The 25,966-nt window shown below is 42.5% G+C and overlaps 1 protein-coding gene across 6 annotated transcripts; it reads right to left on the bottom strand.

Moving 5' to 3' along the window:
* Window positions 1-374: 374 nt before the first annotated feature.
* On the bottom strand, window positions 375-25,136 carry swt1 (SWT1 RNA endoribonuclease homolog). 6 transcript variants are annotated; one of them, XM_004553836.5, is made up of 17 exons: window positions 25,047-25,136; window positions 24,591-24,663; window positions 22,540-22,613; window positions 21,755-22,412; window positions 19,450-19,570; window positions 18,809-18,910; window positions 18,208-18,399; window positions 17,406-17,499; window positions 16,722-16,963; window positions 16,320-16,468; window positions 15,963-16,101; window positions 13,715-13,854; window positions 13,390-13,520; window positions 12,935-13,081; window positions 10,278-10,344; window positions 10,095-10,162; window positions 375-885 (listed from the first exon to the last, which is right to left on the bottom strand). In XM_004553836.5, exons 2-17 carry the CDS (start codon window positions 24,657-24,659, stop codon window positions 786-788), a joined length of 2,493 nt encoding a protein of 830 aa, XP_004553893.4. In that variant the 5' UTR covers window positions 24,660-24,663; window positions 25,047-25,136; the 3' UTR covers window positions 375-785. The 6 variants fall into 6 exon arrangements, with proteins under 6 accessions (XP_004553893.4, XP_004553892.4, XP_004553890.4 ...); XM_004553835.6 differs by having other exon boundaries at window positions 24,956-25,091; XM_004553833.6 differs by having other exon boundaries at window positions 24,879-25,079.
* Window positions 25,137-25,966: the final 830 nt, after the last annotated feature.

Below are 25,966 nucleotides of genomic sequence, written 5' to 3'. Positions count from 1 at the left end.
CAAAACCAAGCAACAGTAAAAAAAAAAAGTTCTTTACTTGACAATTTAGCCAACAATAAGTTTAGATGTCAAAATGGGCTCTTAAAAAAATGCACTGAACAATCTCAGCATTCATAAGAAAAATAGTGTTTTATGGATGTAACCTGAGCCTCGTGGTGAAAACGGTCCTTTTCTGTTCACTGACCTGCTGGTTTATCATGAAAGGGTTTTTGTCCTGATCTACATTAAAGAATTATGTTCAGGCGTCAGCTTCATACTGAATGAGAGCGACATCGATGTGAGTTAAACAACGTCAACAGATTAAGCTCTGTAAGAAGCTGTCAGGTAATCAGAAATGATTTAAAAACAAACCTAAATAAATGCAGGCCTTTAAATAACAAATGGTACATGTTTTATTTTTATTAAAAAAATATTTCAAGTAAAAATGTTTTGTCATTTAACTAATCACTCTAAACAAAATAATATGATTTTTTAAAATAGATTTAAATATTTATAAACTAAATTTCACCATAACTCACCAAAACTCATTCAGGACACAAGTGCAAAGCTATTAGAGAATAATGAAATCTGTACTTGCTGAATTATACAAACCAGCTGTTACAGCATTAAACAAACCTTCAGAAAACAGCGTTATCTCTGTAACATGAGCTTTATGGATGGAGAACAAAGGCAGAAACGGGCACAGCACGAGCAGATGCGCCTTTAACTCGACAGCTTTGAGTTCAAGTTAAGAATCTGTCACGTCGAGGAATCAGTTTGGTTGATGAGCAACGTTCCTGACGGTGCTACGTGGGGAACGTCGTGTATTGACCTGCAGCTTGAACACAGTGTTCCAAGGCCTCTTGAAGCTCCATTAACTTGGTCCCTCCCACCCTGAGCTTCTCCCTGGGAATACGAGAAAACAGAGAAAGACATGAGTACAGAGAAGGGAGTGGCATCCACCTCTCTCACACAGCTTTGCCTGTATGGTTTAATTAGATCCACTAATAGAGCCACTAAAGCGGACTTGTTCACTTTATAATCCAGAGGCAGATATTAACCCTTCAACTACACTTTCCTGTCGTTCGGCTTTTACACAAAGTACACGGAGACTGAAAGGCTGGGATGGAAAACAGATCGATGAGTGAATTTTGAGTTATAAGATAAGCGTTCAGTGTTGTGAAACTGGAGGATGTGCAGAACATCCACCAGGATCAGGTGACCCTGAATCCTCCCTTAGTTATGCTGCAACAGGTGTAGGCTACTGGGGGAGTCCCATGATGCACTGGGTGTTTCTTCTTCACTCACTATGTGTCAACAGACCTCTCTGCACTGAATCATACTTGTTATTAACCTCTGTATCTCTTCCACAGCATGTCTTTCTTCTCTCACACCAACCAATCACAGCAGATGGCCCCGCCCCTCCCTGAGCCTGGTTCTGCCGGAGGTTTCTTCCTGTTAAAAGGGAGTTTTTCCTTCCCACTGTCGCCAAAGTGCTTGCTCATAGGGGTGATATGATTGATGGGTTTTTTTCTGTATGTATTATTGTAGGGTCGACCTTACAATATAAAGCGCCTGTATAAATAAAATTGAATTGAACATTTCAACAGAAAGGTGTCAAACGTACGGCACTTTGGTCACAGGAATGCACTCTCCACCAGTACACAGTGTTTAAGATGGGCTAAGCTTTACAAAAGGAACCTTGTGTGTGACACTTTTTCTCTCAGGAGAGATGCCATCCATCCCACTCTGGATGGAGCAGCTCTCATTTCTAGAAATCTGGCCAAATTTATTAAAACCCCCGAAATGTGACTATCCAGAGCTGGGAGCAGAAAGCAGAGTTGCAGTCTTCAATGCCTCTCTGCAGCTTCCCTCCTCCTGTTATCCCCTAAACCCATCCCCTTAGAGACTGCGTCAGCTCTCAAAAAGACAAAAAAACCAAACTAAAAATCAGCAACAAACAACTTAAACATAAAACCCTGAGAACCCCGCTCCAGAAATGTCTCTTAGTGTGCGACAAGGAGTTGAGAGCGGACAACGATCTAATCTCCAAAAAGCCTGTGGCTAATGAAATGTTTTAAGCCTGATCGTGTCAATGGGAATGGAGGTCAAGTTGAGATCTGGAAGATCGCAGCACTTTTCAAGAAAACTGCTCACAGGACAGCAAGAAAGGAAAACCTGTTTCACTTAAAAAGACCTGGAAGCACAGTCAGGCATGGCGCTGCACCGTTCTTATCTGCGGCATAAATATGACCTTCATGGAAGAGTCATTGGGAAAAGTCTGTTCCTGTGACCTCCCCATAAAAGTCTGCAAATGAGCATCGAAACAAGCCTGTGGACTGATGAACTAAACAACAGGAGTCTCTAAGGGCCCTGAGTAAAGACGTTGCAGCAAGTGGCACAGGGAACATTTCAGTGGTGAGATGAAGAATGGTTTGTAGGTAAACAACGACAGTTAAACACTACTGATCACAACACTACGGATGATCCTACCAAACCTGATAATTCACAAGGTGTTGTCTCTAGAAACAAAAGCTAAAGGTTTAGACACGTCCTCGCCGTCCACCAGCAGAACGTTTCATCATCATCAGGTGACGTCTTCAGTCTCAGCTGACTGCAGGTTTCCAACCTTATAAACAGGACATTTGCACACTGACTGACACCAGCACCACTGAATGAACAATGGGCTCTGAGGTCAGTTCCTTGATTATTAATATGCAAATTGTCATGATCATTGATCAGCAACCATTGATCAAAGACCACTGATCAATGGCCATGAGTACCATTCACATTGCTCCTTCAGTGGGTTAGTTTCAGTCTTTGCACTGCAGCCCTCCACCCCCCAAAAAACCCCTAAATAACCCGAAGGCACTCAAAACCTTTAAAAGCTGACAGTCACCTAACAGAGTGGTGCCGTGCACACACCACGAGGTGCCCCAACGTTTGCTTAAGGCTCTTTTTCCTATTTGTAATTTTGAAACTGTGAAAGTTGAAGTTAGAAATAATCAACACGTCGTCTTGAATTGATGCCTGAAAATGAAACCGAACATGGCACCGTGTGGATGAATCCAGACTTTTCTACGCTAACAGTTTGATCACTGAACTTTGGATGTGCTGATCGCACTCGCCACTCACAACAGACAATCCTGCTTCTGTGTACACGGCAGCTTCCAGAAGCTCTGGATTTCACTGGCAGCTATTTAAGCACATTTCCCTCAGCTGAGCTAATTTTTTTTGGTAACACTGCTACAGTACAGCACATCCAGGCAGTTGCAAACGCACATAACGAGGGTTCGGCATGCACAGACATGCAAACTGGCTGCTGAAATCTTGGCAACAGCTGCTTAGCAGCGGAGACGCTGAGGGAGCTTGTTGCTCGTTGGCCTTTTTTCTTTGTTTTCACTAGATGATTGTGCAACTGCAGGAAGGAGAGGAATCTGCTGACTGCTATCCATCCACTTCCCGTCCCTCACCCCAGGGTGCAGCTGTGTGTTTTTGGAGCCTGTGGAAATGGGTACAGGCTGCTCCCAGGATGTGCTGATTGGTGGCAACTGGGCTGGTTTTGCATTCCAGAGCGCGCCATGGACAGACAAGCTTCCCTCAAAGTGTTTCCACTGACAAACTACTGCGACACGTTTGTCACATCGACAGTGTGTACACAGGGAAGGGCTGCTGTGTTACATAACGGCCTACATGTGTTTGACAGGTAGTTAATGCATGTCCCCGGGAGACACTAATGATTTGCACTCAACTGAAAATAGGACCACGTGATGATGTGATGTTCTAAAGCAGAGCATCATGTGATTAGCAGGAGCAGAAAGCCTCCGATTGTATTCCATCCCCTCTGATGGCGCTAAGAACATTTAGGATCTTGCATCTGAGCAAAAAGCATCACAACAGTAACAATAAAGACGAAAATGGTTGCATTTATATCCATGTTTCCCTTTTCCCCTCACCGGTCCTGCCAACAAGCACAGAGAAATCTTTCTTTGTCACTGTGATGCGGACAAAGAATTCTAATTACTGATCAATAAGAAGATTTTTTAAAGTGTCCGATGAACATAAAGAGCAAGCGAAGGCGGTGCGTTCAAATTAATGCAACACATGAAAACAAAGATTCATATTTCACTAACATCAGGCACGAGAGGGCAAAATAAAAGCTTCTATTACTGAAGGAGACCGATCTGCCTTATCAGACACACAGCAGCACTCGAGTATAATGAACAGAAAGTTAACTAATGGAACGCCCGAGGCTTTCTTGTGCTGAACGATGTGCTGTTCCCCACAGGCTTACGAAACGGCAGAGCGGCGTTTCCCTCTGGATGCTCCGTGTGACCGAGTTACATAAAACTAATGTGTAAATTTCATGACATGAGACGACGCCAGAAGGAGCCACCGCTAAATCTGTCGAGTGAGTCAGCGTATTATGCCAGAAACGATATGAAAGTTAAACATGGACGTGGCTAATGTGTGAACAAGCACTCTGTGATAACAGAGTCATTCGATTATCAGCTGCGGTAACCAACAGGCACGCTGCTCTGCACTAAAAGCCATCGGGCATCAACCTGACGGCACGTCTGCGAGTGAAAAATAATCCAGGTGTGGTGTCATCATCAGACCGATGACTCCATGAAAACAAAACAGATGTTTTCAAACAAGAGCAGAAGCAGGGCTGTGTGGATTTGAATATTTCTTGGAGCTGAGTGGATTTCAACAGAAGGCAAACTGAGCTGAGTCGCAGGACATCACATTCATTCAGTAACAGGACTGGAAGTTACAATCCCTGATAATTGGAGAAGGTCTTCAGGTATTGCTGTTATGAGGAAATGCAGCCCAGAAACGTTACCAGCGAGACACATCGTCATGTGCCTCAACTTCACAGGGTGTTTCGGTCTTTCACCCAAAATAATCTGCCATTTTTACCTTCCTTGGTTAGCTTTAGGGATTAGAGATCTGATCTAGATTATCATATTAAAATGTGGGACACATCGTCAGTAGCGGACCTTGGATTCATCGGGTGTTTCGGCCATTATCGCCAGACACCCTCATCCAAGGAGGCCCTGCCAGGGTTGATCAGGCCCCAGAGTGCGTCACTGGTTTGTGTTAAGGCCCTGAGACAGCTGCATCGGTCAACTAGCACTCAAATGCTTCCTCAATTGCATCCTCCCACGCTACCAGCAGCTCAAAATCTGCCAAACATTTGCCTCTTTGTTCAAAATCTAGATGTCTTTCAGAAGCACATGTGACTGCCCACAAGCTCTGTGCTCGATTTGCACAATATCCTTTCTTACTAAACACACAATGGCATTCCTATATCACATAACAGAAAGCAGTACCCTTATTCCTGGTGCTTCTGTGCCAGTGCAGAGTAACAGACCTATCACTGATTATTTTTAAATGTGTTTTATAGTGTTATAAAAAGTATGTTATCGAGAACGATAAGCAACACAGAACACGTTTTATTTAACCTGACACAGTAAAATCTTATCAGCTGAAACCAGCGCCTCCCAAGGCCTTATATAACTCGTGACATAATACCACTGCACTCAACAAAGAAATCAAATATTTAACACTGCGCTCGCTAAGTGAAGTCCTAGATTGGTTCACGGCGAATGTAACAAATAAAACATTTAGGATCAAAACAAAGAGCCTGTCAGTGACGATCTGTGGCAACAAAAGCCAGAACGATGCGACTGCCAAGTGCCTGCAGAGCTCTTCTGGGAAGTGACACGGCACAAGCTGCCTTTAAACACTAAATAAAACATCTGACTTCACATGATTATTCCAGGCAAGAAAGTCACTGAAATACAGGAAAGTCATCTGATAATGCTCTCAGCTCTGATGACACAATAAGCAAGATCACAAAACGAGCCATTTTTCTCTCTCAACAGGTGATCCAGGAGTTTTTTTTTCTTTTTTTTAAGTTTCCTTTCTCACTGTCCCACTTCCCCTCTGTTTTTCTGTTCCTTCATCTTTCTTTCTCCCTTTCCTATCCCTCAGTCATGTCTGTCCCGTCTGTAACAACTGAAAATAAAATAAAATAAATAATAACAACAAAGGTCGATCAAATGGATCAATACAGTAAGGCCGTGATGATCCACTTGGTAAAGTAAATCCATTGGGTCTCCTTGTTGGCCTTCAGACAACAATTCTGACGGCAAAAAAACCAAACATCAAAAAAACCAAACGAAAAAACCTCGAGTCATCTCGGCCTCAAAACTTTCAGCACTTGTCCTAAAATCTCATCTTGAAAATTGATGATAGTGTCATAAATTGAGTCTCGTGTAAAAGAGATAACAAAGATTGAGGAACATAGCCAGAATCAGACGAATCCTTCAAGTAGCTCGGTGTCCACATCTCCTCAGACCTGACATGGGCTGCCCACATTCAGGTCCAGACCAAAAAGGCTAGGCAGCGCCTGTATCACCTACGACAACTGAGGAAGTTCAGGGTCTCTCCAGAGATCCTCAGGATTTTCTATACAGGCGCTGTGGAGAGCATCCTCACACAGAACATCACATCGTGGTTTGGGAACAGCTGTGTGAAGGACCAAAAAGCTCTCCAGAGAGTGATCCGTACAGCAGAACGCTGCTGCAGGATTGCTCTCCCCCCGCTTCAGGACACCTACACCAGGAGATGCCGGACTAGAGCAGATACTGAAGGACCCGTCCCATCCAGGCAACAAACTGTTCCAACTTCTGCAATCTGGTAGAAGGTTCCGCATCTTCCGGGCAAGGACAGAGAGACTCAAGAGGAGCTTCTATCCCCAAGCCATCCAGATGATGTACAGAAATCACCTGCTTGCTGCATACATGCTACTACTGCACATTCACCTAATGTATATATTATATATAATGTTCTCCCTCTCTCGCTCTCCGATCTCAGGACTCTGGCCTTCTAAAGGTTCCTAGAGCCAGAAAATCTGAGAGCGTGCTTTTTCTTTTCATGCCCGTTTCTATGGAACAACCTCCCTCAAGATATTAGGCAGGCATGCTGTGTGGAGGTTTTTAAAACTAAGTTGAAGACACATTTGTTCACCCTATCTTACGTCTTAATTCTATGGCTTTTAGTTTTTAAATTTTTACTGTTTTTTACTTGTATTGCCGTGTATCGCTTTTATTTTATTTATCTCTGTAGTTTCAAATAGTTGTACAGCACTGTTTGAAAGTGCTTTATAAATAAAGTTATTATTATTATTATTATTCAGGGCTCTAGAGTGCGACCAATTTGGTCGCAAATGCGACCAAATTTTTCAGTGGTGCTACTAAAAAAAAAAATATTTGGTTGCACCTGTGCGACCAAATGTTCGGGTAGCAAAAAAAAAAAAAAAAAAAAAAAAAAATCTGCAACCTTCCCTGTGGTCAACAACAGACACACATTTTGCCCCTATCGTGGACTAAACCAATCAGAGATAGTAAGGGGCGGGACCTCTATGATTGGCCGTGGTCCAGTTGAAAGTGCAGGTGGAAGTGGGAGGTGAGTAGCTTGAATAAAGCGATATCAATTCATTAAATCCTGAATCGACTTTTAAATATTACTGTGTTTTGCCAGAAACGCCAGATTCTCAGATTAAAGCTCACAAAACTATTTCAACAACAACCAAACAGCAGATGAGAGCAGGTACACGGACTCCACACAAAGACGTAAACACAGACCCGACGCATCAGAATCAACTTTATCTTTCTCGGCTTTCTCACCCGACGGCCCGCAGACGGACACGCTGTCGGAGCTCAGCGATCCTGATGCGTCCGGTCCGCGCTGTGATTACGTCTTTTTGCACTGATTCTGAGCTGCAGGTTTTGTCTCTCCAACCAAAATCCACTGAGCCAGCAGCAAAAGAAGCAGCAAACTGCGCTTCACATTTGATCAATGTCGTCATGAATTTTGCTGTTTTGCTTCCACGACTATTAAAATCACACTTCATGCACTGCTAGCTCTCTCTCTCTGTACTTCAAGAACAGTTTCTCGTCTCCAATCTCTGTTTTCTGTATTATTCATTTGCTTATTACCCACCAGTCTACCGTTGTTTACAGCGCTGTGGCTGCTGTCTTTTTCTTTTTCACTTAAATGACCTCGGACAAGAAAGCCTGTTTTTTCTGTTGTTCAATACTGAAGAAATTTAAACTTTATATGCAGAACATTGTAGAATATTTTTAAGGTTATCTGCTATAAAAAGCCAGACCAGGAAAATCTCCTTCATGTTTTTCTGTGTTTTATTCTCAGTTACTTTCACACAAAGGCATCTGCTGTGATGTTCACAATTCTGAAGAAGTCAGTGCTGATAAATGATCAGAATTATAATATTTCTGACTGTCTGAGGCTAAGTTGAATCAAATCGGGACTTTGAAAACCGGAATCGAATGGATTATAGAAATCAGTGATGATACCCAGCCCTAGTGAGCAGCCTAGGCACGACAGAAGTGGATGTAGCTGTAATAGGAAAAGAACTATTGCTAACTTTTCTGTTAAGTTAAGGCCTGATCCGTCTGAAATTCATAGCCAGTGCTCTGACACGGTGTCATCAATCTTTGAATGCTGAAAAAGCACAGTGTATCCAGAAAAACACTTTATATTATATAAATTATTATAACATTTGTGTGCGCCTAACTTTTGTGCCGGTACGCCTAACTTTTTAAAGTTAGGCGTACCGGTACGCCCATGGCAAAAAGTTAGTCTAGAGCCCTGTTATTATTATTATTATTATTATCTATATGAGGGGTGGGGAACTCCAGGACTCGGTGCCGGTGTCCTGCAGATTTTAGACGTGTCCTTGATCCAACACAGCTGATTTAAATGGCTAAATGACCCCCCCATGTCTTGCAGTTCTCTAGAGGCCTGTTAATGAACTAATCATCTCATTCAGGTGTGCTGACCCAGGGTGAGATCCTGCAGGACACCGGCCCTCCCCTGATCCATAAATGTTCAATAGACTGAAGACAAACAAAACCAATCCTAATAACATTGACGGCTGGAGTGATGTCACGATCTGAGAAACCTTTTGAGAGTCAGGCAGCAGTGTTAAACAAATAACTGACGGTTGAATACGTAAAACTGTGGCTTGTTTCCATGGTAGCTGACATCACAATGGACTGACGGGTGTAGTGATTCTGCTTGTTTCTGTGGCTGAGTTTTCATGTAAGATTAAAGTCTGTTTATTAAAACTTTAAAAATACAAGCAGAAGTTGAATAAATCCATCTGACATAGTGATAAAATAATGTACGTGTGTATAAGACACCTCACAGCTTAAACACTCTCGACCACGTTGAAGGTTACAAGCAGACAAAAACGGTCCAAAATCTGTGACGTAATGATGACATTTATATCCTATAATATGTTCCCTTTATAACAGTTTATGATGGGCATTTAAGATTGATGAGATAATCTCAGAGAAAGCGTAAATGTAAAGCTCATGTGTCACGTTACACGATATAAAAGGAGGGCAGAGGTTGCTCTGTGCGTAGTCCTGAACTTAGCCCTTTGCTCAGCACTTCATCAGGCTCCTTGAAAGTCCGACCTACTTCAAATTTACATCTCAACAGATAACAGTGAGATAGAGCTCAGGTTAAAATAAGCTCTTGAATCCAAAGGCAGCTTAATGAGGTGACACAAAACTCAATTCACTTGTGACCCTTCTTTTACTCTATGAGACTGCACAGGAGCACTGCTACATCTCCAAGATTCAAATGAAGCCGCCGGGTTACTAAACACTGATCTCCTGTTAAGGCTTCACCCTGTGAGACGCGTGTAGTTATGGCTCTGCAACTGACAAGGACACGCTAACTGCACCGATAAGCTAGCAGCTTAGTGGTTGCTAAGGTATGGCTAACAGATTTTTCCCCAAGGAACTATATTAACAATGAGTTGCACGACTGTTTGGAAATGTTGGCATGACACAGTCATTGTAACAGCTACTCGCCTGGACACGCTGCAACAAAGAGCGCAAGAATTTCGAGAACATGCTTGAATACAATACCTGGTAAGAAGAAAGTTATAGCTAATGGCACGCATCACTGAGTATGTGCGCAGCCACGTCACGCTTTTACCAAGCTCCAAAGCAGCCATTTACATTTAACAATAAAAATACAGTTATGTTATGTAGATGAATATTCCCTACCTGTAGTCCGGCTGTGAAAAACAGTCGAGCAGGCTTTTGGCGGTTAACCTGGAATTCTCAGTTACTATCTGAAACAGAAAGCAGTTTATCTGAGCTAAAAGAAAACAGCACATTAAGAAGCGCTTAGCATGGCAAAGTCCAGTGCATCTAATTGTGTACCAATAATTGTCATATGCCACTGACATTGTTGGAGTTGATGATGCTGAGCAGTGTCTGGACTTCTTCTAAGCCGGGAGCTGATAACAAGACACTGAAAACAGAAAAACACAATGTTAGAACTGATCTCTGTTACAAGAAAGTCCCACTGGGATCGATACGTTTCAGTTTTGATTAGCCAGCTCAGGGTTGGGGCCCTGGAGTCTGTCCTCTAACACAGAGGCAGCAGCGCTGTCACAATTTAGTGTCACGAGTTAACCGTCCATGCGTTCACATGGCTGTGAAAGGAAACCACAGCACACACCCCTATTTCACGACGGCAGCCTATAAAGCACACACAGCAGTGAGTCCCTGGACCTGTACAGCGCGTTACATGATTTCAACAAAGTAATATCTGAATAAAGGCTAAATATCAAAAGGAAAAACAAACGCTCGGGTTCATGAACCATCACAAAAAGCCCCCCAGAAACACTGTGTGCGCAACCCAAAGGCCCAGCGCTCGTCTCTGACAGGTTTGAACTGATTTTATGGCCAAAGGGAGACGACCACCAAATATTTGGAGGATGGTTTTAACCGGTGTGTAATGTTCTTCTGCGATTGCACGAATTTGCTCAGATTAAAACTGTGCCAGACAAAATGAGTTTGCAGTTCCATATATTATCCGCGCATTCATCCACAACCGTGCATCTGCATAAAATGCAAACCCGCACTGTCATTAAGTGCATTACTCTGACGCACACGGGGATAATGCAGAGCGAGAAACAAGAAGACAGCAAGGAACGGCAGCAGAGCAACGAGGGTGGAAGGATAGGAAATAGGAGAAAATGATAGGAAATGACAGTGTCCTAAATTATCCATATCTAGTATATGCAGAATGAGAAAAATGAAAAAGAGGAAGACGGCGCGATAGCGTGCATGGAATGACTCATAGCTCTGCTCAAACACATGAAAATGAGCCCGGCTGTCTCCTAGGCAACCATGTTCGTGCAGCCCAATACACACATGCATGTGTACGGACTGGCGCAGATTTACACACAAACATGCAGATTCCTGCTAATAATAATCCACAGGAATGCAAATCCTGCAGTGATTCATATTTATAATATTTGTCATGCTGGCAGACATCAAGTTTAAGATTGTTTAATCGTGACCTGACTCGACATGCTTCACACTAATGTGGAAATGCATTCACAGCAATATCACTCAGTGTGACAGAAGTTCCCATTTTTGTTTCCAGCTTTTCTCTGGACTGAAAGCACTCGTGTTATTCGGCCATTATGCATATTCTGGTATGTCCTTCTTAGATGTTTACAGACAGTATCCCATCTGATGAATTCACTGTGTGTTTACTTTACTATCTATTTAAAGTGGCTCTTATTAGCCTCGCACACGCCCACGGGTACGCACGGACGCCGCAGCTGCAAACTCGAGAGAAAGCAGGATTATCGGAGTGTTCGAAAAGGACGCCGCTGTGGCACAACGTGTCAGGAGGCTTTTGTACAATGTTATCTGCAGCTTCACCAGATCATATATTAGACGTGATGTAATATCTGGTAACGAAGTCCCACCATTCAAAAACAATAAAAACAGACGAGCTCGGAGGGTTAAATGGTTTGAGGGGCTTTCAGGATATCGCACTGTGAGAAGTTTCATATACTTTAAAACAGCAGATTGTTTTATGTCACCACAAACACCGCGTCACTACCAGAGCAAAAGCTTTTCTACACTGTTTTTGTATCTGACACCAGGCTGAACATCAGGAGACACCTCGACCTTTGGATGGCAGCGGTTTATTGTTACCTTCCCTCAAAGAGACCCAAATGTCACACTGAATGCTGTCCGGGAAATAGATAACAAATAATTGTCACTTTTTGTGTCCCACGCACAGAAGCGAGGTGGGATTAACGAGGTTGACACCGAGCTACGAGTCACAACTCTGGGAAACGGAAGCGGTCAAATGGAAATCGGCGATTCTTAACTTTGTTATGTCCACAAGCTCTTCCTACTGCACAGCGTGAAATGTCTTCCGTGAAAAAGCGCTGTTGTTGAATTTTCCGAGTGGAACCGAGTGAATGGAAAACAAATTAAAAGCACGTGACTGCAGCCGCATCGCTGCAGACGACTGTGATGATTCGTGTTATGTAAACGTGAGAACAAACTAAAGACTGACTCGGGTCGTTCCCAGTGCGATAAGAACACGCTTCTTACATGTGAACATACCACACGCTGACAATGCAGGCACAAGAAGTGCATTCTAGACATTTTTCTTAGAGTTCGTACCAGAAACTTCCCGCTACACTGAAGCACAGGCTGCTGCGTCATGGGAAAGGCGATAAGGCAAAGCTACAAGGTCACGGAGATTACAGCCTGCGCTACGGTGCCGAATGAAGCCCGAGAGCAATGACAGCATAAAACACATGCGCACAGGAAGGAGAGGGGTGGCCGTTTAAAGGACTTCTTCGAAAAGCTACTTGTTGAGGCAAAGGTGAGACACACCTGTGAAAACATGAGGAAAGCGTGACAGGTTAAGCAAGATCACACTCCTCTGTGGAGGTTACCGAAAGACACGGATCCAGATGTACCTGTAAGATTTGTGAAACGGTGACTGCGACGCACACACCTAAAATCTAAAGAAGCAACAGGAAGGGGCCTCCAGCGGTATTTTTTTAACTGACGTGACATACCTGCTGAAAGCTTGGAGCAGCTGCGAGACCATGGAGGACAGTTTGTGCAAGCAGGCCAAGGCATCCTGTGGTGGTGGAGCAGCTCCCTCTGGCTGAAGGCACTGCCTAGTGTGAGGGTCAAAGCCCAGAGCTTTGAACACCTCCAAGCTAAAACAAAACAGAAAGCAAAAGATTTCAGGGGGTCGGCAGAACGGAAAGAAAAACAAGACACACTTCAAAATAAACTCCAAAGTGTGTTTTTGTCCTGGCAAAATCACACTTTTTGTAATTCCTCCACAATTGGAACCACTTGGCTCTCACACTATCATCATAGTACGGTGCTGCTGCAGAATACGCTAACTTCTGAACTGATGGTGACATAGTTATTTAAATAAATCCAAGCATATGTGCTAGTAAGTAATCCTAATATGGCACCTGCAGTATAATCCCAACACTCCAATAACAAACATGCCCACCTTAGTTGACACACGTGAGACCAGATCCTCTCAAAGACGGCCCACACTTCCTGGTGAGAGTCTCCGTTATCGTCATCGTCATTCATGACAACGTCGCAGGCGGGAGATTCTCCCCCCGTAGGAGGATTTGGCTGAGAAACAATACGAAAAATACGTTTCAAACAAAAAAACTCAAATTGCTATGTTTAATAAGAAAATGGGTAATGCTTAGCTCGTTATCAGACTTTAAAAATACTTCCCTTACAATATACGTGACACAAACAGACACAACCACGATACAACATACACAAAAACCCATTAACTCTTCAAATGCGCTCGAGCTGACCTGAGGTCGTAGCTTGTTCAAAATGTCGTCCAGTACAGCGACTGCTCGTGGAACGCGCTTTGAACTTCTCGAAAAAGCGTTCACAAGCTCTTTGGCATCTTGAACGACCTCTGAGATGGCTTCACGCTCCACCGTTTCACCTGAGAAAACACGCACGCATGCATGCAGTCTGCCCATCAGCTGACTGCACATAAAGGTTAATCTCACCTAACTAAAATGTGCTAAATGAATGAAGCTAAATGAACTCTGTTTTACGTCACGTAACAAAAACTGAACTATTATGAAAGTGAGCTCTGCTGCAGAGCTGCTGTGTTCCTGTTATAGTCAGGTGGAAACCTATAGACGCGCAGACTGACAGGGAGCTTGCATGTGCACATACTGTGCAAGAAAACATACATCCACACATAGAAGAAGGTTTACAGCACGTCAACATTTTACACAATAAACACATTATTTTCTATAAATATGAAGGTCAGAGTCAGAGACTCCGCTGCCCTCTCTGCAGAGCAGAGCGTCGCCTCCATCCTCAAAGACCCCACACACCCCCAACACGGGCTGTTCACACTTCTGCCCTCCAGACGAAGGTTTAGGAGTGTGAAACCCAGAACGTCCGGACTCAACAGCTCCTTCTTCCCCCCTGCTGTCAGACTCCTGAACAGCTGACCTACCTCAACTGCAATTTGCATGTCAGACACTTTGCACATTAAGCTCCGTGTACATCCATCTACATCAACATCTCCACACTTGTCTTCCCTGACTTATTTTGTACTCATTTATTTATCTTCCATTATTTTTTATCTTTATTTATCTTGTTCTTTTAAAAATCCTTTACCTAACTTGGCATTTGTGTATGGACAGCAAAGGAAACAAACAAAGTAAATTCTTTACAGCAACAGCTACACATCTATCAGGACGCTTATCCTTCCATTTCCAGCTGTAGCCCTAACAGTGAGAATATTGTTACCTTACAGATGTGTATGAAGACAGTCTGTCCTCACAAACACAGCTGTTTTTAAAAAACAAACATCTAATCACCATAATGCTTTCCCTAAACCTGACCACAACCCAATTGTAACCCTGACACTAAAACCACATTTTGGGGACCAGGATTTTGGTCTCCATAACAGCTGTTGGTCCCCCCAAGTATACTAAACTTCCAATTTTTGGTCCCCACAAAGATATGAATACACACACACACACACACACACACACACGAAAATCACATGCAGTACTTTTCCACTCCCAGATTTGTTCTTAGCCTCAGATACAGTCCATCCAGCCTTCACTTCCTCCTTCTGCTCGCCCTTCTCTCAGCTTCCTGGCACAGAGCCAGGCTGCGTGGTACCAAGAAATCAAGCATGTGAACCAAGGATACACAAACACGCACAAAAACACACAGCAAGGACAAAACCACACTGTTTAATCTATTAACATTCTTGCCTGGATTAAAAATTATTGGGCAGCTAAACACAGGTGGACACAGAGCATGAGAAACAGAGACACACAGACACACACACACAGACACACACACACATTCAGCACTGTGAGAATACACAAAGGGGATCCAGCAGTAAGACCCAGAAGTGCTGCAGTGGGCGACTCAGCATCTTTCTGACCCACATTTCCGTCTCCTACTTTAGCAAATGACCTGATTCTGCACGCAGTTCTTTAGGGTTCTAGCACAGTGCAGGGCGGACAACATCACACCCCCACGGTGGACGGCTTACATTCGAGGGATGACTCAGTATTTCACCACCGCTCTCTGCCAAGGTGCAGGGAAAGCACCGTTTTCTATACAAATAATGCAGAGTATCGGAAATTGGACATTTCATCGCCTAACAATGTAACTTTTTGCATAACTGATGAGCTAATAATCAGCTCGTCAGTTTCAAACATTGCTTATATGGCAAACTGACTATCAGAAGCTTCAGTTTATAACATTGAAATGACTACAGAGCTACAATAATTACATAGTATTTGCCTTTATACACATTAAATTCTGCTGTTTACTCTCAGGGGAATATGGACACAAGCTCCTAGGAAACTGTCGTCATCATGTTTTCATCTAGAATGTCTGATTCTATCAAGCCTGCGAGATCCAAGAAACAGACGTGATGTCCTTCACAACAATGCTGCCTGTTAAATCTTCAAATCACCACACAAGACTCCAAAATAAGGCTAATAACAGACTCACTATTCGTAACCACTGAGTATATAAGAGTATATTTTCACCTATATTTGTGCTTACCGGAGTTGAAAAATTTGATGAGCTTTAAAACAGTTTGCTCCTTCCTCCGATGGGTGAGGTGGCCAAAAACAGCAATCCAGTGCTTTTTTATACACTGTAAGACATCCTGAAGTGTCCACGGTGGCTTTAAATAAACGATCTGTTAATGCAAAGAATGATATCATGAACCAATTACTTACATTACAGTTTTATTTACAGAATGAACGTGTCACTTATGAGGAGCTCATCAATCACCGTACCCATATCTAAAGTAACTTCTTATATTATAACAGCATATTGATACAACCTAACATTTAACTAATGAACCTGTGTTTTTAGTGTCAGTGATGTGAAATTCCCCATATTTATTTATTTTACCTCAAGCCAGAGGTCATCATAAGCAGCCTTCATCTCCACTTGCAAAACGTCAGACAGCACCTCCCTCAGACAGTCTTCTAATGCAGAAATGCATCCGCTGAGGTCCCTTAGTGTCCTCTCCTCGTCTCCTTCACTGAGCTGCTTGCTTTCTGTGATCAGTTACATACAAGTATTTTATATGTTTGAGTGATTTTAGGCAGTAGATACAGAGCACATACGAGTAAATGACTAGAAATGAACATCTGTAATACTAACTCTGTGTACTTCTTGTGTACAGTTAATATAAGAAGGGAGGGAAGGAAAACAGGAAGTGCATGTGTTGCGGGGGATTCCTAGTACATAGATAGTATGTGCCATTAACTACTGCATGATGATGAAGCAACACATTAACCTCCAGCTCACCTTTGTGTAGGACTCCCACATAAAAGCCCGCTTTCTTTTGACCATGTGGCTGAACCGGTGGGCACCTCGTGCTCAGCGTTGGTGATAAGACCTGAGGGTTATTGCTCGGTGGCACAGAAGCCTGAATGCCTCCAGTGATCTGAAGACCATGTCTGGATCTCCCAACCTCTGCCTCCAAGTCAGTCTTGCAGAGTGCCTTCACCCCACTCAGGAGGGCTTTACTGCACAGATTCTTATCATTGCTGAAGATGACAGAATAGAAGCATGTTTTTAATCAGGGGGCAGTGATAAGGCATTAAGACTATTTATTTTCACAGACATCCACACTCATTATCAATTCACTGTGCGACACTGAAGCGCTGTCTGCCCGCTAATTTGATTTAGCAAAACAATCGATGACTACAGCAGGAAACAGCGCCGTGAAATAGGTCAAAATGATGAAAACAAAACAAAATAGCTGCGTCATAAAATCGGAGCCAATAAGTTGCTAAACTAAACTCACATTCCCGTGCTCAGCACATCTATTCTTTGCCAATAGCTGTCTGGCCCTCGCTTTCTTTCTCTCATCCCAACTGGAACTATCTGGCTGGACCCACTCACAGTCACATGCATGTGCATTATCAGCAGAGGACACACTCTGCAGCAGCAGCAGTTTACTGTAGGGGGGGAGGAGGGATAACTCACGTGCATAAGGTGAGAGCACACTCTGGGTACAGCCTCTGGTACTGCAGGCAGCACTGCAGCACTCTGTCATCGTTATTCTCAGCAGTCAGACCATCTGCATACAAGGGGAGACAGACAGGAAGAGAGAGAGGGACAGAAGGACAAGACATGACGCTGTTAAACACCAGGAGGACTCAACAATGAAAACACAAGATGGAGAATTCATGCCTGTTTTAAAAGAGATACTGAAGGCGTAGAGGCTCCAAAATAAACCCAAAACATTTCTTCCTCATCTCCTTTGTCAGATCTTGTTTAAAATCTAACAAAATATCGACACAGCAATGAATGCACGGATACAATGTGCCCTTGAGATATTTACAATGTATATTATGGTGACTAATTTCTTGAGAAAGAGTTCAGCATTAGTGCCACCTAGTGTCTGTGCAGAGGCGTCAAGCAATGACAAAACACAGTCCCGACCAAAAGTTTCAGACCACTTGAAAAATGGCAAAAAAATCATATTTTGCATGGTTGGATGTTAACAAGGTTCCAAGTGGAGTTTCATCATGCAACAAGAAGAAGTTAGGGCACCTCCTCCACTGTGGCACGTGGAAAACATCTCAGGTGGGATCTGCTTGTCATGCTGGTAACATTGGAACGGTTACGTTCCTTTGTAATGGATAGAAGGTTTTCATGTGCTCGCTGTTGTTGAGGGTGACGGTGACATTTATTTATTTATCAAGTCAACAATTCACCCAACAGCCTATCAGGCAGCTCTCACATGGGCTAATGGATGTGTAATAGAGACAAAGTTTCCACTCACTGCTGCTCTCTGCGGCCTGCTGCATAGATTGGCCCCACAGCCGAGGTTCCCGGCTCTTCAAACACTTGTAAATGTAAGAGATGGCTGGAGTCGCCAGGTGGGCCACGGAGCCTGACAGGCCTCTTCCCATTTTTAGGGAGTCCATCTCCTGAAGCACCACCCAGGGGATGACGATAATGGGGAAGCCCAGGCCTAACAGAACATGAAGTAAACACAGAGCAAGCAGACAGTACTGATTAGTTTATCCATAAAAATACAATCTGACAATGTGGAAGCGATCATAACGTTTTTTTAAATTAAAAATTTCTCTTCAGTTCTCTTGCAACTGTATTGATCCTGGAATGAAATCATTCTTTGGGAGCAGATGCGTGATCATAGAGTCTAAAAACTAAATTATGTTATGTTAGGGAAAGCAAAAATGCAATACGCTGTTCTATGGGGACAATTTTCAAGATAAAAGGCTAAATACACTGCTTGAAGATAACGTAAGCATTTAACTCATGACTGAAAAAATCTTAACAACATGAAATATTATAAATCATTCTACAAAACACCGTTAGTATTAGTTACTGCTTTAATAGCAAATTATAGTGTGAAACACCTCCGAGGCCATGACAGCGGATCTTTTTCACATAATCCAGGTGACTGAGGAGAATGTTTGTGTCGAGAACAAGGATTAGGTCCTGCTGAGACGAGTTTCTGCCTGTGAAGAAAAAAAACATTGGATTGAATCAAGTAATTTCTTGGTTATTTTTAAATGATCAAAACAATAAATAAAATAACACAAAAAATAATATTACTTTCCACATAATTGTTTTGTGGAAACTCGATTTCAGAAACTACTTAAGACTAACTTGAGCTGAGCATCTCAGTTGTCTTATCAGTTATCCATTTTGTTAGATTAATAACTAAATCCATAAGTCAGATGTTAAAATATATAAATCAGATGCTTATATCGTAATCTTTATGTGTCACACAAGGATTAATTAAAAAAAGTCAAACCATGGATCAAGTTACGAGTGGGTTAGATGTGTTAAATTGCTTCTGCCACAAGTTGAAAGTTTGGGCTTTTATTTCAGTTTTGTCACTTACAGATGTTTGAATTAGTGAGTTGAAAGTTGACATACTTAATTGAAATTTTGAAACAATAACCAAAAACTCCTCAAAGTGTGATTTAAAATTTAACACATGATGAGTGTACAAAATTGGGACGTCTTTAGGAAAGAGACGACGCTTACGTACCTGCAGGTCCTTCTTCGGGACAATCTATGTCCATAGCGGTGAGTTCCCCGTAGCTCTTCAGGACATTCACCTCCAATCTCTTCTCAGAGCGGGCAAGATGAAGCTCTTCAACCACCTGTATCTGTGGAAAAGCCATCCATTTAAAAACAAACATCTATCCTTCAGTTCTTTCTTACTGTTTTAAATGAGTGATCCCAAAAGGCTGATTCTGTTCATGTGGACAATATGAACTGAAACCAGCCCACTGAACGATTGTTCATTCGGTGGGCTGGTTTATTGTGGAAATGTACTGTTGATAAGGTTGGGAAAACCTGCAGTCGGCTGAGACTGAAGAAGTCACTTGGATGACTCCCACTGAAGACGCTAGGTCCAGATGACTGAGCATGGATCAACATTAAATGAGTGATGTTACCTGGTCAGTGTTGGTATCAGGTGTCTGCGGGAGCTGCCCATACCCAGAAGGCCTGCCATCAAATTTTAACCTTGGTTTAAGATCTGAGCAACTTTGGGTTCGTTGCATAGCTAGAATTAATCGCTAAGAACTTCCGGTTCTTAACGACAGGCTTTGTTTTGTTTTGTCCCTGTATGGTTTAAACGAGGCTAATCTTCTTATAATAGTGGAGACTGCTTTTAAATATGGAAACGGGGGTAGTCACAAGAAGTAAGAGAGTCACAACTCCGACAGATGAGGAAACAGAAAAGCCACGTGGATTGGAGCTACTCTCCTGACCCAAGGTTAGCCACGGAGGGCATGGATACAGCTGAGCCCACCCTCCTGAATATCCTGAAAGAGCTACGCGACTTCAGAAAAGACAACAACCAACAACAGGCGGATATTAAACGTGAGTTAAGAGGAGTTGATGCTAGAGTGGAAGAGGCAGAGGGACGAATGAAGAGACTGAGACGGCGCTACCGGCGGCATCGTCATTAAATAAGAGACGGGACGTCAAGCTAGCCTAGAAGCAGCGCGCAGAGACAACCTTTGGATATATGGAATATGTGAAGATTAAGAAAGGGCCGACATAATTACATGTTTTGACAATTAATTGAAAAACACGCTGGGCTTTCCCAGTGACCAGACAGCACATTGCGCTTTGACCGCGAAAAGCCCCGATCCATTGTGAAGTTTGGGGACTCCCATACGAAAGAAGATGTTCTTTGGAGCGCATGGCAGAAGAAGGAGGTGCTCTATGAAGGGTACGATTTTTGCGGACCACGACTACCCTAATGAGGTCTTCAAAAGACGCAACGAATATCACCGCGCGAAAACCCCACAGCAACCCGACAGCAGGAAGAGATTCAGTTGCCGTCCGCTTGGCGCACCGCGCACGGTCACCAAGCCGGAGTGACGCCTGATCATACGCAAGAAAGCCAACGCATCCGCTGCAGAGAAGCTTCGGATGTTCAGGAGAGATACTGACGACTGAAGAGTTCAGATTGTTTTACAAATCTGATATTACATCATGGTTATGGTCACATTACTTAGTAGAGTCGTTAACTCGGCTTCTTACTTCTCTTTTCTCTCTCTCTATTTGTAATAACTGTGGAGTTTTTTAAAAATATATAACTATGTTCAAAAATTAGATCCTGAGTCAGGATGTTAGACACAAACTTGTTAGGGTGTAGAAGGCTCGTTTCTTCTTGGAAGGACTATTTTTGTTTTTATTGTATTTTTCCTAATCTCTGTTTTTATTCAATGTTTGAGTTCATTATTTTTTCTGAGGGAGAGAAACTGTCCATGCACAAGTTTAAAGAAAAGCATTTAGCACATTTTCACCATACGATCATGCAGGACATCAAGATGGTCTCATTTAATGTAAAAGGGGCTCAAGTCTGGTTAAAGAAGTAAGATATTATCGAAAATAAAACGTGCAGCATCAGAACGTGAGAAGCTGAAAAGAATGGGTTACAAAAGGGCATACTACTAGTCTTCTAAAAATGGACTGATGAGGGTAGTTGTGATATTAACATCACAAAAAGTACAATTTGAGTACATTTCTGAGGCCTATTAAGAAGGGAGGCATATAGTAATCTCAGGGAAGATCAACAGTGTAGTGATAAGCATTTGTAATGTCTGCTCCTCTTCTTATATATAGAGCCACTTGCACAATGGTTAAGACAGAGAGAAAGTATTAAAGGTATTCATATAAGTGGAGAAGACCACAAAGTGGCCCTATATGCAGATGATGGTGTATTTATATCTGAGCCTAATAAAACATTCTAATGGTTCTCGATAATGTGCCAGGATTTGCTTTGGAATTGATGATGACTGAACTTTACCACGGGACACTGATGTGAAATTTACCTTTGAGCTGCTTTCCGAGGCACTGTGTTTGGCTGAAGTGGAAGACTTCTTTAAGATGGAGGCAGAAGACGTGTTTGCATCATCTTTATAGAAACTTCTTTGGGGCTTTAACTCCTTTTTTTCATGCTTTTGACACATCTCTATAGCAGAGGTGGAGGAGGTAGGTTTGCTGGTCTTGATATACCTGCTGTGATTTCCAGTCCTCGGTGGGTCCTCAGTTCTGCAGTTCCTCTTCTGCACATCCTGCCTTGGTTCTTTCACTTCAGCAGAAACTAAACTGGGACCCACTCGAGGCTTGTTTAATTTGGACTGGCTCCTCTGGGAAGACTTTTCATCGAACCCACCTTTAGACTTCGTTTCTGTTCTCTGAGGGACTGCACCTGCACTGAGTTTTGAGTATCCTCTTTCCACAATGTCGCTTCCAGTGACACTTTTATCTTTCCCTGAAACATAATTCTTTGCTTTACTGGAGCAATGATCCCCATGGAATGCCACAAAGTCTGGTTTGGATTTTGCATATTGTCTGTCCTTATTAATGGGTTTCTGCTCTGTTGCTTGTGTTTTTGCCAGTCTGTAGACAGGTTTTTTGATCTGCCGGGTGCTTTGGGAGTCATCTTTAACAGAAGAAGAAACGGATTTTTCCTTGTCCTTTTTACAGCTAGATTTTGAAGAATAAAAAGAAACGATGCTGTAAGAACTTTTTTTTTTAATAATATAAAAACACGATTAATTTCCAGTTAAAAAAATGCAGAAATAAATAAATGGTTATGTAAATTCCATCAAACCTTTTCTGACTCTTTAAAACTTCTTTCCTCTTGGCGGTTTTGTAACTGTTGCTTGCATATTGTCCTCTGGATATCTGATAACATAAAAAACATGAAACATTTTGTGAAATGCAACAATTAAGGCAGACTACAGCTGAAATAAAAGCAATAAAAGAAATTTTTATTTTTTCTTGATATTTTTTACATGAGGGACTTCTTGTTTTTAGGAAAACTTTGTAATATTCCAGTGCCCTGTCACTCCTATTCTGAACGTTTTTGTCATGATAGTGCTTAGTTATGCTGCACATGTCGAAACCAATTTTGTCTCCAAACTGCTCAACCTGAGCCGTTTCTCTGATATACTCTTCCCAATTCAAATCAAATCAAATCAAATCACTTTTATTGTCACATCACATGTGCAGGTACATTGGTACAGCACATGCGAGTGAAATTCTTGTGTGCGAGCTTCACAAGCAACAGAGTTGTGCAAAATACAATAACATAAACAGGCAAAATATACGAATGGCTAAATCTGAAACTAATAAATATATGTACAATATATAATAGTATATGCAAAAAAAATTTTTTCTGGATGTGTATACTAAATGTTTTTCTACGTGTGTGTGTGTGTGTGTGTATACACATATTTTACAAATTAAATAGAGTCAACAATAAATAAAATATATAAAAATATACAGAGTTGAGACATGTGCAAAACAGTGGCATTAATGTACAGTATGTAGTGCATAATGTTGAAGTTCCAATTCTTATCCCTTCCGATGAAAATCTTAGGAACCTTTAACTCTGGCACCTCCAGCCACGCCTCCTGTCTTGTCCTAGTGCCACTGGGAATTGGGATGCAGTTTTCGTCGCCCTAAACCAAACCCAAACACCCACTATCTTCATGCTGCCTCCCCTCACCAGCTGGAAGCTTCAGGGCCAAAGTTGGAACAACAAATTCTCCCAGATTACAAGACGGCTCTGCCTCATCATCTTACTTCCTCAAGGTCACCTGCGTCGACTTCAGGATTGTTGACTTTTTCTTAAAAAGAGGTGAAAGGGCACTCTCTCTTTCTCGAGTTGAATACATGCTCCACACACATGTTCTCAAACTGCTCTCCCATCAGGAGCTCAGTCTGGGTGAAGTTATTTTTTCTCCCCTCCTTAATGCCTTCATTTCATCTCGCCTTGACTTTTGTAATAGTCTTTACTCTGGCGTCAGTCTGTCATCAGGGTTAGATCAAATGCTCCTAGCTGTCCCAAGGTCCAGATTAAAGCACAGAGGAGATCGAGCCTTTGCTGTGACTGCTCCTGAACTGTGGAACAAACTGCCCCTCACATCAGGACCTCCCCAACATTGGACACTTTCAAAACCCTTTGAAAACCCACTTTTATGGCTTCCTTGGCTTTTAAATCAAAATGAGTTTGGACTACTTTTATTTATCTTATTTCTTACTCAAACTTACTCTCTCTGCACTCTCTCTTCACCTCTCTTGTGCGTTATCCCTCGATTTGGATGGTTAACCCAGGCATGTAAACTCATCCAGCGTCACTCTTACATCCCTCTCACTAACACACACGTATTGTGGAAAATATATTTTTATACAACAGGGCTTTTATTAGTGACATATTAACCTAGAAGCTATTGAACGTGCAAAGCTTAGGGCCTTAGAAGAAACGTTCTGCTTGTAACTTGCATACGTGCCTGCTCAGCAAAGGTTAGTACAGTATGTACTCAGGATGTGCCACAGATGAGTATGAAGAGAGCAGCACAGCGGGAAACACCTGAAGTGTAAGACAGCTGAGACAGCTCTTTAAGTCTTACAGAAGCTTGTCAATAAAGGAAGTGTATCTAAGTGCAACTGATGCATGTTAGGATATATGCTTATGAAGGGGCTGAACCCTGATATATAAAAACAGTATGCTGTGTGCTACCTAGTTGAGATCTATGCAGAGGATGACACTGTATACATCTCCCACGCGTGTGTTCAATAAATCATTGTTGTGACTGGACAGTATTCATGTCATGTAGCAGCAAAGTCAACTACAGTACACAAACGCTGTAACCTTACCCTCTCGTCTTCTTCACTTGAGGACGAAGACGACTTCTTGTGCTTTCTCTTTTTGGCCTTTTTAGGCATTTTCCTGGGAAGGCGATGTTAAAGAGGAAATAACGTTTCCGGTTAATATAAACACAAAAATCAAGCTTGATTTAAAGCAACACGTCACCCTGACATAAAACGAAACTAAACTAAAAGACGCATTTTACTCTCTTAAACGCGTCCTAATACTATAAAATATTGCCGCGTTAAGCCGAGTGTTAAACTCGTAACTCACAGCAGTCTAAAGTTAAATGTTACCGTTAGCTCGTTAAATCTCGTACACGAAGAAGAAGCAGCAGCAAACTGCAGCCGTACACGCTACATGTCGTCCTTACTGTCTGAAGAGGTCGCTTTCGTTGTTTCAGGGACATAAAGTAAGTCAAATGTGAGCAAACGTCACATTCCTACACAGCTCAGTTTCCCTACCCCAGAGCCGACTGTTTTCCAAAACATCCGCAGCGCTTCCGGCTTTTCTTCTTCTACTGCGAACATTTTTTCTCAGTTGCTACGTGACTGCCACAGACTGGACGGGAGAGCTGCGCGTGCGTTTGTTGCTCCTGGAGCGTTTCGTGAAAAGATTAATGCCATGCTCCACAAATTGGCTGTTTGGAGGCCTCTCATAAACGACCTAATGTTTTATGTGTCTTTCTTTTTCTTTTTTTATTGAAAAAGCTCTCATCTCTGCCCCTGGGTCTGACCCTCTGTCTCCATCCCCTGCTCTGTTGTTTTTGACTAGTTTGAGCTTGTGACTCTTTCTTATTTAGAGGATGTGGTTGGCCATCTGAGACCAAATGATCCTGCCCCTCCACGATTTTTTTAAGGAGATGTTGCCTAGCATAGGGCAGGGTTTTGTCAAACACCAGTTTAATATCCGAAGTTGTCCCTGCTAATTTTTAGCATGCAGTACAACCTCTGCTCAAGAAACCTGCCCTGGACCACACTGTATTGGCTAACTACAGGCCTATCTCCAAGCTGCCTTTTCTGTCTAAAATTATAGAGAAAATGTATATTCCTAATTGATTGGTTGTTTCGATGAGAATGGTATCTTGGAGATTTAGTGATAGCTTCGTTACCTATGATTCTTGTAATCATGTTGTTCTTGTCCTCCTTGGCCTAGCAGCTGCTTTTGCCACTGTAGACCACAACATTTTACTGTCTCGTTTACACCATCTTGCAGGCATTCGTGGTACTACTTTGAATTGGTTTGAGTCTTATTTGTCTGACATAACTTTTAGTGTTAACTTTTTAAGGGTATGAGTAATTTTCTGCTGCTCTTCAGGGCTCAATTTTAGGGCCCCTGGATTTCCCTTGTATTTACAGCTTTTGGGAGCCATGCATAGAAGGGA

The sequence above is a fragment of the Maylandia zebra genome, linkage group LG17 (assembly GCF_041146795.1).
Source record: "Maylandia zebra isolate NMK-2024a linkage group LG17, Mzebra_GT3a, whole genome shotgun sequence".
Lineage (NCBI taxonomy): Eukaryota > Metazoa > Chordata > Actinopteri > Cichliformes > Cichlidae > Maylandia > Maylandia zebra.
This window is presented reverse-complemented; position numbering and strand designations above follow the sequence as displayed.